The following is a 19,090-nucleotide window of genomic DNA, read 5'->3' on the forward strand; positions in this document are numbered from 1 at the left end:
ATTCAAAAAGCTAATTACACATTATATGAAAAGCGTTTCATTTTATCAGTTTAATATTTTCTTCTTTTGACTGTTATGATCCCTGGATTTTCCCCCCCGCCCCCAACCCCTGCCCCCAGCCTGACTTCTAAAGGCAGTTCCTCCCCCTCCTTTGCCCTGGAAGGAGAGCCCCTATCCTCATTTGGTACTAATAGTCATCCCCATCATCCACAGTGGGGACCCAAACCACAGTAGAATGAGCATTTTTACCTACTAATTGGCAAGCCAATGTAGACACCTGTCTAGGAAATCCCACAGGCTAACGCAATTGGTCTGGTTTGAAAGGGATGATGTCAGAATTCTTACATAAGACAGAGTGTTTTTTGTAAGATGTGGATTTATATTTTCCCTCTAGGATAAAATATAAATCTACGTCTATCTTGGTTAAGTGTATTGTATTCCAGTGGGAAAAATGCATAGTACTTGCCATATACTAAATAATTAAAGGTATGATTGCTTAACTTATAGTACTCCATGGAAATATATTATTTATCTTCTAACTGAATCCTGTTAATTCTTAACCCATTTTTAGCAGTGATCATCTGACTACACTAGGTTGACATTAGGTTACACTAATTCTTAAGTCTAGTTTTGAGCAATGCTGAGTGTTACTGTATTGTACTTTGTATGTAATCATGATGGTAATATATACCCCAAATATATGTACAAAAAAGGCCATACTTAGCTGAACCGGGAAGGGGTCAAATCCATTGACTGGGCTGAGCAGGAAAGCCTAGACCATAGAGACGGCTGGAGGTGCCAGGCCAGGATAGAGGAGCTGACAACTTTGTCCCATTAAGATGCTAGAAGGCAGAGTTGACAACTCTACTGTCTTCTCAGGAAAGCCATAAAAACTGAGGTTCCCAGTGTAGAGACTAGCTCTCTCCCAAACAAAGAATTGAATTAGAGGAGCCTGGAAAGGAATTTTTTTTCTCATTTTTCAGCCCAGTAGGGTGACCAGACAGCAAGTGTAAAAAATCAGGATGGGGGTAGGAGGTAATAGGAGCCTATAGAAGAAAAAGACCCAAAAATCGGGACTGTCCCTATAAAATCAGGACATCTGGTCACCCTACAGCCCAATGAATTAAAAGACTAGAATTGATTGGCTACCTTGCTGATAGGCAGGGCCGGCTTTAGCAGGTGTTGGGCCCCATGCCAGGACGCAAATTGTCTCGCGCCCCCCCCCCCCCTCCCCCAACTCTGCCCCGATTCCGCCCCCTCTCTGCCCCATTGGATCCCTCCCCAAATCCCCGCCCTGGCCCCGCCTCTTCCCCAAGCACGCTGCATTCCTCCTCCTCACCCCTCCCTCCCAGGCTTGCGCTGATCAGCTGTATGCGGCGCAAGCGCTGGAGGGAGGGGGGAGAAGCAGGACATGGCTTTTTTTTTTTTTTTTCCTGCTCCGCCAGCAGCCCTGGACGTTGCGGGGCCCTCTTAGGCACGGGGCCCCATTCCGGGGAATCGGCCAAATCGGCTTAAAGCCGGCCCTGCTGATAGGGGAACCTCTCTAGTATAATTCACTGTCTTTAGTTAGGTCTCTTAGCCATAAAAGAAATTTTGAGACCTTAAATGCCACCTGCAACAGTCCCAAACACTGGGAGGAAGGGACAGGCAGGGCTGTTGTTCGTTTTTTGGTTTAGATTTTCAACCCTGGCTGCTTAAAGGAATGATGATTCCAAATGCAAAGAGATAAGCAGTGGCCCTAGACCAATGGTGTTAATTTGTAATGGTAATTACGTGATTAATTAGATGTCTGTGAAGACCTGAAAAGGTAGTATATAAGTATGAAGGTTACTGGGTTTGCACATGAACATTTGTAAATATTGCAGAAGCCATACAGATTAATGTCACTTTTCTGTGCATGATCACTAGAGTATAATTTTAATTTTCTATACTATATATATGAAGTATTTAAATGGGTTCTGTATCTCAAATGTTCCAAGAATATTGTTGTTGAACAATTTTTTTCATGTAATAATCAAGAGGGCAATCAAATAAAACATTCACAGATACAGTATGCAATTTACTGCTCGCTAAGATGATGTTGAAAAGATTTATCTTTAGTTTTTCTTTTAGTGAATATGGATATGTTTTGCACAACAGATGTGAATACTGCAGTTTTAATGCATTCTTAGTTACATCCAACTCTAGTCATGTGAAAAAGGAAGAAAGATGATCATAGAGATGTAAAGAAAAAAAGTGGGTTGGTGAATTTCAAGAAAGTTTAATCTATAAATTTCTGTTATAGTAAACTATATATAGTAAACTTCCATAGAACCATGGAGGTTCACATGCAGCTTAAACAGCATTGCAAAATGTGACATTTTTTTTTAAAAGGCTTTTTAAAAATATATTTGGCACCATCAAGTGGTAAAATTGTGTATTGCCACTTCAGATTAACAGCTCATTGTGGTAAGCAGAGAAAAAGCCAGATCAAACCTCATAGTTAGGGCCCCACCAAATTCACAACTATGAAAAAATGTCACAGTCCGTGAAATCTGGTCTCCCCCTGTGAAATCTGGTCTTTTGTGTGCTTTTACCCTATCCAATACTATACAGATTTCATAGGGGAGACTGGTGTTTCTCAAATGGAGAGTCCTGACCCAAAAGGAAGTTGCAGGGGGATCGCAAGGATATTTTAGGGGGGTTGCGGTATTGCCACTGGGCAGCTGGAGAGCAGCGGCTGTTGGCCAGGTGTCCAGCTGTGCAGGGAGCAGTGTAGAAGGAAGGGTGGCACTACGATACCAAGGCATCCTTACTTCTTGCACTGCTGCCGGCAGCAGCTCTGTTTTCAGAGTTGGGCTCCCGGCCAGCAGCTACCGCTCTCCAACTGTCCAGCTCTGAAGGCAGTGCCACCGCCAGCAGCAGCGCAGAAGTAAGGGTAGCAGTAACACAACCACCCCTACAATAACCTTGTGACCCCCCCCCCCAACTCCTTTTTGGGTCAGGACCCCTACAATTACAACACTGTGGAATTTCAGATTTAAATAGCTGAAATCATGAAATTTACTATTTTTTTAATACTATGACCATGAAATTAACCAAAATGGACCATGAATTTGCTAGGGCCCTACTCATAGTAATATGCAACATAACTATAGATACATTGTAAAATGTACCGTATATACTCGTTCATTAGCCTGTTCATTTATAAGCTGACCCCCCCGAGATGGTTAGGTAAAAATAGCAAAAACTGTATGACCCTTTCATAAGCTGACCCTATATTTCGGGGTTGGAAAACTTTGGCTACCGGCCCGTCAGGGTAAGCCGCTGGCGGGGTGGGACGTTTTGTTTACCTGGAGCGTTCACAGGCACAGAGCCCCTCAGCTCCCAGTGGCCACGGTTTGCCATTTCCAGCCAATGGGAGCTGCGGGAAGTGGCCCCTTAATTCTCCTCATAATTCTCTACCCCTAAGACTCAGTTCGCTCTGCTGAATCATCTCATACACACCCCTCAGAAGGAAGACAGAGGGTACTAAAAGAGGGACCTTGATCTGTGAAGACTTTAGGTATCCCCTTTTCTTAAGGGGATACCTAACCTAATTTCCCCCTACTGTTACTCACACCTTCTTGTCAACTGTTTGAAATGGGCCACTCTCATTACCACTACAAAAGTTATTTTTCCTTTCTTGGTATCCTACTGTTAATTGAATTGTCTCGTTAGACTGACCTCACACTTGGTAAGGCAACTCTCATCTTTTCATGTATTTATACCTGTTCCTGTATTTTCCACTCCATGCATCTGATGAAGTGGGTTCTAGCCCACTAAGGTTATGCCCAAATAAATTTGTTAGTCTCTAAGGTGCCACAAGAACTCCTCGTTGTTTTTGCCTTTTCTTAAGGTCCACTAGCCAAATTCCAGATCTGTTTTACTTCTGGTAGCTGGCCATTTTGGCCTTTTTTCTGCACTGGACACACTGTACAAGTTCAAACAAGTTAAGCGATCACATAAAGTTCTGATATTAAATTCTAAGTCCTATTTCTATTTAATCTAACTGTGCTGTTCTTGATGTGTCTGACAGTTTGGCTCAAATGGAAACCCCAAAACAAATGATCAGTAAAAAACACAGTATCCTAACAGAGAGTAGGGTGGAGAAGCTAAAATTGGAATAGGAGTTTCCAAAAATGGTAAAATGGTTGGCCAGGGTTTAAATTAACGAGAAGGGAGAGGAGGAAGCTGATCAGCTCCCATCTCCCTCTGGCTGTTAATGGGAAGCACAGAGCTCATGAGGCAGGGGTGTCTACCCCTGTGTTCCTCCAGTAGGCCCCCCCCCGCCACCTTTTTTTCACAGAGTTGGCCCCCCTTCCTGCAGCTTCAATCGAGTTTTCAACCTGTGGATGATATTCTACCTCTCCCTAGGCTATGGGCTGTTCTAGCTGTTGCAGCCTTGAGAATGAAGCAGAACCTGTGGCCTTATCACTTGAGGATCCTGTGACCCTGCCCCCATCTGTTCTCTGGTCCCAGTTAGATTCTGAAGACCGTAGCTACATGCTGTAAATTGATCCAGATCTTTCAAATTATTTTTAATGTGTTTGAATTGCAATAGTGCCCTGAATGTGGTAGGCACTATAGTGCCCTGAATGTGGTAGGCACTATGTGGTAGGCACACTTAAGATGCATTGTCCCTGCCTCAAAGAGTTTATGTTTTAAAAAGACAAAATAAACATATTGAAAGGTGGGAGAAAGGGAAACATTATACATTTTTCCTATTGTTTTATTTTGTTAAACTTATAACCAATTCCCAAGTGCCCCGGTCATTATTAGTTTGTAATTCTTATACATGTTGTTACATGCATTTAATATCCCCCAAGTTCCCCTCTTCTCTTTGAACAAGAAAACAGATAAAAGAATCATATCTAGGACTGGAAGGGTCCTCTACAGGTCATCTAGTCCAGTCCCCTGCACTGAGGCAGAACTAAGTATTAACTAGACCAGTGCTTCTCAAAGTGGTGGTCCGTGGATCGGTACCGGTCCGCGGGCCATTGGCTGCCGGTCTGCGGCGAGTTTCCTCATAAGAGCGTCAAATAGGATAATAATATGGCACCAGTCTCTGGCACATTGGAAAAAAAAATTGCTGGTCCCCCACATCAGATAGCTTGAGAAGCACTGAACTAGACCATCCCTGAGAGCTGTTTGTCTAATCTTTTCTTAAAAACTGCCAATGACAGAGATTTCACAACTTTCATAGGTAACATGTTCCAGTGCTCAACTACCTGTACAGTTAGGAAGTTTTTCCTAATGTCTAACCTAAATTTCCTTTACTACAATTTTAGGCCATTACATCTTGTCCTGTCTTTATTTGATAAGGACTGGAGAACAATTTATCACACTTCTCTTTATCTACCTTTTACGTACTTGAAGACTGTTATGCCCCCTTCCCCAGCCTTCTCTTCTCCAGATTAAACAAACCCAATTTTTTCAATCTTTCCTCATAAGTCGTATTTTCTAGACCTTTAATAATTTTTGTTGCTCTCCTTTGGACTTTCCCGAATTTGTCCACATCTTTCCCAAAATATGGTGCCCTGAGCTGGATACAGTACTCCAGTTGAGGCCTTGCTGGTGCTGAGTAAAATAGAAGAATTACTTCTTGGTTACAACACTCTTACTAATAAGTCCTAGAATGATGTTTGCTTTTTTGTTGTTGTTGACTCATGTTTAGTTTGTGATCCACTATAACCCCCAGATCCTTTTCTGCAGTACTACTTCCTAGGCAATCATTTCCCATTTTATATTTGTTTGATTATTTCTTCCTATGACTAGTACTTTGCATTTGTCCTTATTGAATTTCATCCTGTTTATTTCAGACCATTTCTCCAGTTTAAGATTGCTTTGAATTCTAATCCCTTCCTCCAAAGCACTTGCAACCCCTCTCAGCTTGGTATAGTCAGCAGACGTTATAAGTGTACACTCTATGCCATTATCCAAATTATTTATGAAGATATTGAATAGAACTGGACCCAAGACAGATCCCAGTGGGACTGCACTCAATATGCCCTTCCACTTTGACTATGTACCATTGATAATTATTCTCTGAGTGCATTTTTGCAACCAGTTGTACACCCACCTTATACTAGGTTTGTCTACGCTATATTTCCCTAGTTAGCTAATAAGAGGTCACGTGAGACAGTATCTTACTAAAGTCAAAATACAGCACATGTACTGCCTCCCTCTCCCCCCATCCACAAGGCTTGTTACCTTGTCAAAGAAGGATATTAGATTGGTTTGACATGATTTGTTCTTGACAAATCCATGTTGACTGTTACTTATTATCTTCTAGGTGCTTACAAATTGATTATTTGCTCCATTATCTTTCTGGGTACCAAAGTTAAGATTACTTATCTATAATGCCCTGGGTTGTCCTTATTCCCCTTTTTATAGATAGGTACTATATTTGCCCTTGTCCAATCCTCTCGTATCTCTCCTTTCCTCCCCAAGTTCTCTAGACTAATCTTCATGTCAGATCTCATTTGGTCTCTCTGTAGCTTGTAACAATTTGTTGTTGTTGTTCACAAACAGATTTAATGGAAGTCAGAATAATATAATTTGCCTCTTGTTTGTGATTTTTTGCGCAGCAAAGAGGGAGATTTCTGTGCCCTGAGACCTTCTTGCAGCCATTTTAACAAAAATCATATCCAATATTGACCTTGTGGCTTTATTGGAAAACCCACAAATTTTACATTCTTGCCTCTTAATGTCTTTTCTTTCAAACTCTGATGGATCTTTGATCTGTCTGGCCTGATGAAAGAATTCAATATACGTATATATCAGTCTAAAATCTTTATTGTTTAGTTTATTTAGAAAGGAACATCACAAAAGTAACTCATTATAGTAACTCAGACTTGAAGGCAGATGCTGCTAACAAATGAAAAAGACTGGGTATTTTTCACTGCTTCTTCCTCTCATGTGACACTTCAAAAATATACAGTATCTTCATCTTGTAAAGTGAGAACATGACATAATCTGTATTATTGGCAATGCTAAGCTTTTTCCTGTTGGTCACAGAAATAGTGTTTGAAAGTGGATGACTGAGGGTGAAGGCAGACTGCAAAAGAGACAATTATGAGGAACCTGGGAAAATAGAAATATAATAGAGAGTATGTTGCTGAACATATAAAGCTATTTTATTTGTGTGATTTTTTTTAAAAATACCTTTTTGTTCCTCCTCATTTCCAGTTCCTCATTTAGAGGAGAGTAATAAATGCAGTAATCATGCATCATTTAAGTTAGCACCAATCTGGATACATGTAGCAGTTATATGTTAACTTGATTAAAGAAATAATTGACCCACATTGGTCAAATAATATGTAGTTAACCTGCAAATATTTGTAATTTGAGCAATATTAGGTCGACATTTTTATTTGTAAGCAATCTATGCTGAAAAAAACTTGAAACCATTAAAATCACTCTTTCCTTTCTTTAGAACTTCATTCTAGAGAGAAGCAGGCTTTACTAGAGGAGATCATACAACTGAAGAGAAGGAAGGAACAGACAGACAGACAGGCCTCTGAAAAGGAAATGGAGCTATTGCGTGCCAGGCAGGAATTAGAACAGCAACAAACCAATCTGAGTAATTGTGAACAGAAAATCCTTGTGATACAGTCAAAGGTACACTGCCTGGTATCATTGTTTTATTACATCAGTCAGCAGCATTTATGGGATTTGATTTCTTGTGTGTTATGTCAAGGGAGCAGTTTTTAATAGGAATCAGTTATATATTTATTTCTATTAATATATCAGATGGAATTCAGTTGGTCAGAAAAACATTTTTATTATTGTCCATTTGAAATTTAGATTCTCATCGTTAAATCTACAGCTATTATAATACAATCTTTTCATAATACTCTGAAAAATCATGCAATGAGCTTTGTGTGGAATCACTATTAACTATGACTAGGGGTCTGATCCTGCATTGTAGTGAGTGTCCTCAAACTCCACTGACATTTTTCTGAAAATGGTACAGAGGCTATGAACAAGGGAGTCTAGATGAGCCTCAGGGGAACTGATTTGTACCACCTTGACATCACTTCTGAATCCAGCCATCCCCCCCGCCCTAGAAATGAATTCACACCCAGCACATACTTCTTATTTCATTAGCAGTCATCCACAATCAGCAGAGAGTCCAGCTTACTACACCTTGCCCCCTCAACATTTCCAGTACAACGTGTTTTATGAGGCTTGTCCAAGTAGATTTATACCACAATGTTCATAGTATTCCCTGTACTTAGTATTCAAAGGGATACTGTGAATATCACAGTAACATGAATTACTTGCAGAGGTAACGGTGACTGCTATATGGTTCAAATGAGTGGATTGAGTTTTAGACCTTGATCCTGCAATGACCTTTGCATCCACCTGGGGCCTTAAAGGCCTAATCCTGCACCACTGAAAATAGTGGGAATTTTGCATTGACTTCAGCTGGCACAGGATAGAGCCTGTAGAGTGTAAATTCCTTGAGGTAGGGTCTCTGACTTCCTACGTGTTTGTAAATTTCTTAGCACAATGGGGAACTAATCTTGGTTGAAGCTTCTGGGTGCTGCCACATTCTAAATAATAATAAATGACAATATGTGACTAGGAATATATTTCTTGAATTCAATCTGTGCATTTATATAAGGCAATACAAACAATTTAAATATTTTAGGATACTTTTGTGATGTCAAATAAACAAGAAAAAAGCAACAAAAATGCAAAGTAGTATTAGCAGAGTTTAAAAGGTACTAATGTTTTATCTAAATTTTATTTCTCCAGCTAGTCTGAAGTTCACTACTTGCATATTGTAAATGACTGTATAGAAAATATGAAGAATGACCCAGCACAATTTTTTCTTCAAGAACTGCTAATAGTTTATATATAATGCCAAGGCAATTTCAAATATACTATACAATTATTGTATAAACCCCAGTCCAGCAAATGTGTACACACACAAATAGTCCACTTGAGTTCAATAGGATTACTCGTGCATAAAGTTGGTGGCATGTATAAGTGTTTGCAGGATGCCAGTAACCCCTTTCTTATCTTCATTCCCCCCATCTGTTTTTTCAGTATTCTGGTAAATGGATACTTCAAATAAACAGTAGTTCATTGATCAACTATTTGTATGTGTGGTGAAATTTGATGGAGACACTTACTTGAATTGGGAAAAAAAAGTTTTTGTTGATCAGGAAATGTTAAAATAATAGACATGTAAAATATGTATTCCATCCTCTCACTGTAAATAAATTTTCTCAAGCATCCATATAATAAACCCTAACCACATACATGCAGACACCACATTCATCAGCTGGGATTGAATTTAGAACTTTCAGCACCAAAAGCACAAGCCCCTACCACTTGAGCTTTATGTACCTGGTCAAGAGTCATCATATAAATCTGGTAAAACAATAAAGGAATCAGACTACTGGACAGTTTTACAGTAGTCAAACTAAAACCAGATTATTTATTGGAACTACTTAATGAGTGATGTATGTTTTACAGTTATTTTAGAAATAAACATAAAATGAGCCCCAGTCTTCAGTCTGCTCTAACTTTGTCTCCTTTTATATATGCGGACACCAAGTTGAAGCAACGGTCAGAGCAGCAGACGGCAGTAGATTTGCAGCTTTCTGAAAAGAGAAAGGAACTTATGAAAGTGCAGTTTGCTGTGCATGAAATGGAAGACAAAATATTTAAAAAAACTGCAATGATGCAAGACCAGATCACACATGACATCAGGTATTAGCCAAAGTATTTGGCAGTTTTTCGAGGGATGGTCAGGTATTGATGATTTGGGATTTACTAACCCATTAAACTCTAGGTTACTGGTTTCAGTCTTCACTACGGATGGGGTCACTTTAAGCTGGCACCCATTTTCTGACACATTGCAGGGAGTCATGATGTACTGTTTTCAGTTCATCCCCATCTACCAAAAGATGTTACACTCTATTGGCTTTTCAGTAGAGAGACAACAGAGAAAATGGACATGTTGAAACAAAAGGTTCTCTCTCATCCACAGAGGTAGTCCTTACACTTTATGTTAGTCAATCCTGAACTGGAAGAGAGGTTGCACAGTAGCTCCACTTGTAGTGTTTTAAGGGATAAATGGTTAGTTATAGTCCCCATAGTTAACAATTTAGCACCCTTCCGAAATTTGCTTAATTTAAAATTAAAGGGTTCCTTCTGGGGAAGAGCAGCCAATTGGAACTATTGCAGGAAGCAAGTGGAGCTTTCTCCCTCTCCCCTCAGGAGACATGATTCTCACAGGAAGGGAGGAGGGAACAAAAAGATTCCAGCAGCTCAGGGCAGCTTCAATCCATCCCCTCTCCATTTCTGTGAGCAAAGAGACAGCTCTTCTCTGCACACCGTCCCTTCTTCCCTCTAACATCTGGGCTGGGAAGGGGCAGAGGGGCTGAAGAATTCCTGGGTCTGCTAGCTCACTCAGCCAGGAAGGGAAAGCCCTCTGCCTCTGGCTTGTGAGAGTGGGATGAAGAGCCCCAGGAATAGAAGCAGAGGAGAGGTTGGGGGAATTCTTCTTGAGTTTCTCTAAAATATAGTATTTTATTTTTCCTTCTCAGCTATGAAAAAATGAACATTAATCCTAAATAATTATTCTAAAAATTAATCACTGCACCTGATTGGCTCAATAGAGACGTGGTAAACTAAGGGTGTGAGCTGTGGGAATATGAGGGATAGGATGTAGAAACTGGGGTGTGTGAGAGCAGGGAAACATGAGGGAGGGAAACTTCTGCATGTGTGGGGAAACAGGTACAGGAGGAAGAGGGAGACTGGAGCTGTGTGTGCAGGGGAATGTGAGGTGTAGGAGGAAGGAGGAACTTTTAAGAGGGATGTGTGTGGGCAGGGGAAAGAGGAGTACATGTGGTAGGGGAAAACTAGGGTGTGCACTCCAGCTATTTTGTGCTGCTCTGGCAATGCAAAACAGTTGTAAACCCAGCTTAACTGACCAGTATTCTCTTGCTGCTATGCAGTGCTTGAGATGGCCAAAATCAGTCAGATCAAATCTGACCTCAAAATATAACATAAAAATGATTTAAGACTGGTAGTACATACTTTCAGATCTTTAGACATGTCACATGGTAGCATTCTCGGGGGGATTCTTGTTAGTGTTCAGATATGAAATTTTTAATAATTGTAACTGATTTTATCATTTTTACTTGAGTGTCCTGAGGGCTTTTAAATTGTGTAATATATTTTACTTGAGTAGCGCTAATTTCCTTGATTTCCTTGTTTTGAGAGAAAAAGAGAATATCTGTGTGTGCACAAGCATTACATTAATTCTCCATTGTTACAACAGTATGCCCTCCTACAAGCAAGATGTGCCTTGCTAGTGATTCATCCTTGTTTTTAGAATTAATTCTTAATAAACAGAGCTAGAGAGATTGTATAATATAACTAACAATGTTAGGTTGCTTTTTGGCAGATTTAGGATACAAAGTTTATGGAAAGGGCTGATTTAATGAGATAATTCAGAAAGCTGTATAAAATGTCCTAACATTAAGATTCTATTATACAAACCTAATAATTGGATCTTAATGTTAAGACATTTTATACAACTTTCTAAATAAGGTCATATATATCTTTTAAAAATATGGCTTGTCATTTTCATATGGAACAATTTTTAACAATTAATAAATATTATTTTCTCTGTGCATTTTTTCTGATCAGAAGTGAGATAAGTTTTCTTCATCAGCAATTGAGAGAGAAAGATCTACTGGCAGAGCAGGACCGTTTCTTAAGAAGCAAAATGATGGATGATTATGCATCCCTGACCACAGAGAATGCTGTGCTGCGTTCCCAGCTCTTGGAACTTAACAAGCAACTGAACATAGTAAGAATGGGATAGGGAATGACCAATTGGTCTTACATATAAAAAACAAACAAACAAAACCCCACTAAAAAACAATTAGTGCAATGAAGACAGCATAGATTAACATGATGTTCCTTTTCCACTGCCTTACATTAAAACGTCTAAGATTCTATATTTTTACACTTCAGACTATACTCGGTTCACTTTTCTTAGTAAAATAAACAGTTGAGACTACAAAGGAAATGTGATCCAAATTAGAGAACAACTTTAAATTTCTGAAAGCACATGATAAAAGTAGGCAATTAAATTCTCTTTTTTCCTCTCTCTCTAGAGTGGTAAACTGCTAGTGGTTTTTAAATATGAACACATCAGCATGCAATTCAAACTGAGAAATTAGCATTTTTATTTAAATATGCATGTTCTTATTAAATCAGCAGTTTCCTGAAGCTTGCACTTGCTATTTCTATCTGTAATGCTTTGGCCTAATTTTCACCTGAGCTGTTGCTTGAAGACTTCCATCTGCCTTTAAATTCCATTTGATGGCAGTGACTTCTGAACCCTAAGCAAAAAATGCTACAGTAATCCTCCATATCTGGGATAGGTGTGAAAAAACAAAGATCATTAAGAAGTGCTGAATTGACCTGCCCTCAAATATAGAATGAGTTTCAAGTCATTAATTGGAAAGAGGTTGTAGAACATAACTGAAAGATTAAGCCAATTTGTCAAATGATGCATTGCATTCTTTTTCAACTCCTGAGACATTTGGGCCAGATTCATCAACAGTTTCATGGATGCGTCTTTGAGCCTACTTCTCATTTCTTCTGCCTGTATCTGGGTTCTTAAATACTCCATACTAAGCAGCTCCTGGATGTGATGGTGCCACCCATAAGGCTTTATGGAAATATGCTTATGAATGTGTATATATATAACATAACTAGACTGTGTTTTATGCTACATATGTCATGTCATATCTCTGTAAAGGTCATGATCTACTGAATCTATTAATCCTATTTGTAGGCATGTATCATTTTTGTATTTGAAGTTATGAATATTGGCTGCATACTTGACTGATTCTAAGTAGGCTGTAGTGAAGCTGTTGGTCAGCTTCCTGAGAAAAGACTATTCTCAGTAAGTGCCCAATCAAGAAACACTTAAGCCAACAATGAACTTGGAGACACCAATCCACATCTGGGCTTTCCCAGGAATGTGGCTTGGCTGGTAAGGAACTCAGTCATGCATGGACATGTGACTTGCCCAGGTGACTCCAAAACTCCATTTTGTAGCTGGACTTTGCATAGGAGAGAGGAGGGGGTCTCCGCCCACAAGAGAAAGTCTATTTAAGTCCAGGGGAGACCCCTCCATTTTGTCTTCAGCTGGCTAAAGAGAAGGCCTCTCCACCCCCAAAGATACCTGAAAGAAACTGGAACAAAGGACAGTGACTGCAAGGGGTGTGAGTGATTGCTGGACCCAGACTAAAAGAAGATTAGTCTGTAAAAGGAAGCATTCTGGAACTGGGGAGGATCTTATCTGTATTCAGTTTGATTAGACATAGACTTGCGGGTTTTATTTTATTTTACTTGGTAATTCACTTTGCTCTGTCTGTCACTACTTGGAACCACTTACATTCTACTTTCTGTATTTAATAAAATCACTTTTTACTTATTAATTAACTCAGAGTATGTATTAAGACCTGGGGGGGGGGGAACAGCTGTGCATATCTCTCTATCCATGTTATAGAGAGCAAACAATCTATGAGTTTACCTTGTATAAGCTTTATACAGGGTAAAACGGATTTATTTGGGTTTAGACCCCATTGGGAGTTGGGCAGCTGAGTGTTAGAGACAAGAACACTTCTGTAAGCTGCTTCCAGTTAAGTCTGCAGCTTTGGAGCAAGTGATTCAGATCCTGGGTTTTTGTTGGAGCAGACGGACGTGTTTGGCTCAGCAAGACAGGGTGCTGGGGTCCCGAGCTGGCAGGGAAAGCAGGGCCAGAAGTAGTCTTGGCACCTCAGTTGGCAGTTCCTAAGGGGGGTTCTGTGATCCAACCCGTTACACTGGGCTTTTTGTGGCCTTGCCAATATTGGTGAAGTGTGTTTGATCTCACTGTAGGTGCATGTGTGCCCCATGCATGCGAGTTCAGAATCTATGAATAGCAGCATCTCAGCACTGCTGTTAGAGGAAATCTATTCTTTCTTCCCTTCTCATGACTACATTTTCTTGCTGCACCCCATCCTATCGAGCTGGAAATCTTCACCGCCTTGCTCAACAAGATCAGAAGCTTGTTCATCCCTTCAGATCAAAACCACTCATTTCAGAGCCACTCATCTGCAGAGATGAGAATGGCCCAGCCAACCATATCTTAACCAACCCGGTCAACCTAGTCAATCTTATCCATAACAGCTTTCCACCAGGGCCATACTGGACTAACTGGGGCTCATCTTCCAGAGCCTCCAGAAGTGAGTTTCCTTCCCAGTATCTCCCGAACATAGAATGTATTATCCTCCTTTGGTCTTAGTTTCAAGACCTCCCACTGAAGCTCGTAGGAATGGGAATGAAGAACTCCTGAATAATGAAAAAGAGTTTGGTTCCAAACCACTGGACCAGTGCCCTTCAACTTCTCCCAGAGACCCATCATCATCATCATCATTTCCCAAGGAAGCAGTCTCTTTGGCTGCAGTACCAGCTCCAGATAATTTCAAGCTTTTTCAAGAACTGCTGTCTTGAATTGCTGACACTGAGGACTGGGACTCTTGTGATCAAGGAAAAGCCCCATAAATTAATGGTTATCCTCCACAGGGTAGCAATGCCTATCTATGAAAGCATTTTGGAGCCAGCTAAATATCTCTGGCAACCCCCTGCTATATTTACCCCAACTACAAAGCAAGCTAGAAAAAAAAAGATCCCAAATTCCAGAGAGGGGCTTCAAACAATTCTATACACATCCAATCCCTCAGTCTCTGGTGGACTGTGTGGTCTGGGAGAAAACTTGTCAGCCTAGCTTATCAAAGACTACTCCCAAAAAAGACCCCAGTTTGGCAGTGCACATTCCTTGGCCTGCGCTGCTTCCCGCAACCCCCATTGGCCTGGAGTGGCAAACCGCGGCCAGTGGGAGCTGCGATCGGCCGAACCTGTGGACACAGCAGGTAAACAAACTGGTCCAGCCCGCCAGAGTGCTTACCCTGGCAATCTGCATACCAAAGGTTGCCGATCCCTGGGCTAATGCTTGGTTCCAACACCTAGAAAGCTCCTGTTCAAGAGGTAGAAGAGGTTCTATTACACAGTAGAAAGTCCTCAATATGACGTAACTTACCTGCAGTAATGCTCCAGGTTACAGATTTGGTGCATGTCCCAATAAATCTCCCCAACATCTTCCACATTATTCTTTGACCCTAAAAAAGTCAGGTCTATCTCTAAACTCTCTTAGGCCTTGTCTTCACTTACCGGCGGGTCCGGCGGCACGCCATCGATGTTCTGGGATCGATTTATCGCGTCTGGTTAAGACGCGATAAATCGATCCCGGATCGATCCCGGAAGTGCTCACAGTCGGCGCCGGTACTCCAGCTTGCCGAGAGGAGTACGCGGCATCGACGGGGGGAGACTTCCTGCCGCGTCTGGACCGCGGTAAGTTCGGACTAAGGTACTTCGAATTCAGCTACATTATTAACGTAGCTGAATTTGCGTACCTTAGTCCGATTTGGGGACTTAGTGGGGACCAGGCCTTAGGGTCAGCCTAAGGGCTGTAACAGCTTTCCACCAACCTGTAGAAGGGTACTCGGTGCTGTCACACCCAATCACTAAGAGGTTCCTCAAGGGTATAGTAACCTCTTCCCTCAACCTGTAATTGCCAGGATCACCTCTGGAGCCTTTGTGTAAAATCAGCATTACCTTAGCTACCTTCCAGTCGTCTGGTAGAGGCTGATTTAAGTGATGGGTTACATACCACAGTTAGTAGTTTTGCAGTTTCATATTGGAGTTCCTTCAGAACTCTTGGGTGAATACTATCTAGTCCTTGTGACTTATTACTGTTTAATTTATCCATTTGTTCCAAAGCCACTTCTGTTGACACCTGTTGACACCTTCAAACAGTTCCTCAGATTTGTTACCTAAAAAAATGGTTCAGGTGTGTAAAGGAGTGCAAAGAATTCATTTAGTTTCTCCCCTCAACATCCTTGTCTTCCTTGAGTGGTCCTTTAGCACCTTCATCGTCCAGTGGCTCCACTGATTGTTTGGCAGGCTTCCTGCTTCTGATGTATTTAAAAAAAAATTGCTGTTGGTTTTTAAGATTTTTGCTAGTTAGTCTTCAAAATCTTTTTTTCTAAAATGTATGTAAGTGTAATATTTAAAAAGTTATGTATCTATATTGAAAATTATGTTCTTAAGGTAAGCCAGGCCACCAGGAGGTGACATGCCTTGGACAGGTTCTGTCAGGCAAGGAGTAATAGAAACTTTTCTTTCTGTGTATTGTCCGCTTCACAATGGAAGCCTACTTGTATTGAGCCTGATGCTAATGAAGAGACTGTGAAATCATGAGAGAAAATCTGTGTGAAAAAAAAGAATCAACAAAGGGGTATCCTGTTTATGAGTAAAGACTTTTGGGGAATAACTGGGGCTTACTGAGGTACACCCTGGATTCTTCACCGAGGAATGAACTGTCAGTGTCTTCTGTCTTATGAAAGGAGGGTTATAGCCAACCTGGCTGGAAAACGCTGAGATGACTTTGTGTGAGCTAAACTTCATTAGACAGGAAAATATCTTGTTAATTAATCCTAGGCTGTAGAATGTGAGGTATGATTTTTTTTACAAGTAACCAGTTGTTTCCAATACTTTTACTTGTGACCTTCTCAAATCTATTTTTTGTTAAATACTCATATTTGTTTTCACTATAAACATATCTAAGTGCTGTGTGTTAAGAGGAGATGTAACTAGTGTAGCTGGTGGTTCTGTTCCTTTTGGGAACAGCAAATCTCTGAATTCTGTGAGTGTCTATTGGACTAGAGGCTGGACAGTCCAGGGAGATGCTCAGAGGGCTCCGGTTTTGGAGAGTGCCTGTCACTAACCTGCAGAGGTTATAGCGGAGCCTGCATAGGCTAAGAAGGGAGTGCTTGCATTACCTCTGGCCAGTGGAGTCAGGGAGCTGACGCATGGTAGGCACAGGCAAGGCTTCCTCATGCAAAGAACAGGTGGTACTGAATTCCTTCGTAACCCTAGGGGCTCCTGGGAAGCATCACAATAATCTTACTTCGTTTTAATATATTTTGATCCAGTTGTGCTTTTATGATGTATTTCAGGAGAGAGCCCTCAGGGAAGAGAGTTCTACATCTCAGTCTTCCAGCTTTACTCAACTTCTCAAAGTGAAAGACCAAGAAGAGCATCTGAAACATGAGATCAAGATGCACCAAGAGCTTTTGCAGCAGGAAAAGAAAAACTTGCAAGAACTTATGGAAAAGGTTGTCTGTGACTACACCAACCTTCTAAATGCATCTTCATTGTTCACCTAAAGATAAGGAATCATATTCTTTTCTATTAGATTCATTTGTTAAGAAGAGGTATACTCCACTTTGTGCTTACAGGACATGATCCAGCTCCCATTGAAGTCAACAGGAGTCTCTTCATTTATTTCAATGGGAAATGGAACAGATCCATAGTGCTCTGCCTTACTAATTGAAGGAAGGCCTAGTGGTAAGATTTATTTTTTCCATTTATGGTACTGCTGACCCAGCACCATGAATCAAAAGTGTACTGGTTCTTTCTGTTTGCAGCCATTTTATTTATTATTCAGAGGTCTCCAGACTCTCTCTCATGATCTGAAGTTGGAGTCATTTCTTCATGGCTGGAGTCACTGTGTTTTATCCCAGTTTTCCTGTGACTCCTGCTATATGCAGCTACCATCACAACACTTTCCCACTTTTCAGAAAGACAGAATATGCAGACATCTCCAGGGACGCTGTCACTGGCTTTTTGTTCAGCCAGTTGCGGAGGGGTTACCTTGAAATAATAGCACCCCTTTTTTTATTTTTCCATCAGACCATGGTATTCTAATGTGATCACATAGTAAGTAATTAATACCAAATAACCAAGTCCCTGGATTGAATCTTCTTTCTAGCTCTGAAATTTCATTGCTTCTAGCTAAGGCTATATTTTAGTCATGGGTATTTTTAGTAAAAGTCATGGACGGGTCATGCTCAGTAAACAAAAATTCACAACCCGTGACCTATCCATGACTTTTACTATATACTCCTAACTAAACTGGAGCCGGGGGGCTGCGGGTGCTCTGGGGAGGCGGGCTGGGGGGCACAGCCTGGGACACCCGCTGGTGCTAGGGAGGGAGGGTTGGTGGGGCTGTCAGGCTCCCTACTCGGCTCGAACCGGCATGTCCATGCAGTTCCATGGGGGAGGGGCGTCCGGGGGGCTCTACATGCTGCTCCTGCCACAAACGCCGGCTCCGCAGCTCCCATTGGCAGGGAACCGCCAATGGGAGCTGCAGGGGTGGCGCCTGCAGGAGTGGGCAGCTCATGAAGCCCCCTGACCCTTCCACCTAGGAACTGCAAGGACATAGTGGTGGGAGACCCCCCCCAAGTAAGCCCCGCCCCGTACCCTAACCCACTCCCCCAGCCCTGAGCCCCCTCCCACACACCCAAAGTGCTGCTGCTGGCCCAGGAGCTGCCCGACTCGGGAAGCCCCTGGACCAGCACCGGCTGCTGCAGAAGTCACGGAGGTCACTAATTATAGCTCTTGAAGAACATCAGTGTTGATTTATTATTGGTGCAGCTAATGGCATTATGAGAACTGCTCCCTGCTATAATAAGGGTAACAGCAAATACCACTTCTAAGGAAGCTTTGAATATCACTTAATAAGTCTTTAGTCCTTCTGATATATTATTATTATTATCATAGTACCTAGTCATGGACCAAGTCCCCGTTGTGCTAGGTACTGTTTAAACACAAAATAAAAAGGAGGTATAGCAGCTCTCTGGGGATCCTAAGGGTATGTCTACACAGCTGCTGGGAGCAAGTCTTGCAGCCTGGGTTGACAGTCTCATGCTAGAGGGGCTTGAGCGAGCATGCTAAAAATAGCTGCATAGCTATTGCTTTGACATTCAAGCTCGAGCTCAGGCTCTGAAGCCCACCTCCCTCCCTAGGCTTCAGAGCCTGCGCTCCAGCATGAGCTGGAACGTCTGTCTGCATTGCTATTTTTAGCATGCTAGTGTGGCCCCACTAGCACGAGTCTGTAGACTCAGACTGCAAGATTTGCTCC

General features: G+C 41.5%; 1 protein-coding gene across 4 annotated transcripts in view; it reads left to right on the forward strand.

The window, feature by feature from the left end:
* The window catches only part of LOC101933998 (golgin subfamily A member 6-like protein 26), a 44,588-nt gene that overhangs the window by 19,668 nt on the left and 5,830 nt on the right, over positions 1-19,090 (forward strand). For all 4 annotated transcript variants that reach the window (XM_065588514.1, XM_008176163.4, XM_065588513.1 and 1 more), the window contains 4 exons: positions 7,457-7,641; positions 9,593-9,747; positions 11,695-11,857; positions 17,124-17,282. In XM_065588514.1, the coding sequence (XP_065444586.1) occupies positions 7,457-7,641; positions 9,593-9,747; positions 11,695-11,857; positions 17,124-17,282 (662 nt within the window). The remainder of the gene's footprint in view (positions 1-7,456; positions 7,642-9,592; positions 9,748-11,694; positions 11,858-17,123; positions 17,283-19,090) is intronic.

Source organism: Chrysemys picta, chromosome 3 (genome assembly GCF_011386835.1).
Source record: "Chrysemys picta bellii isolate R12L10 chromosome 3, ASM1138683v2, whole genome shotgun sequence".
NCBI classification, from domain to species: Eukaryota; Metazoa; Chordata; order Testudines; family Emydidae; genus Chrysemys; species Chrysemys picta.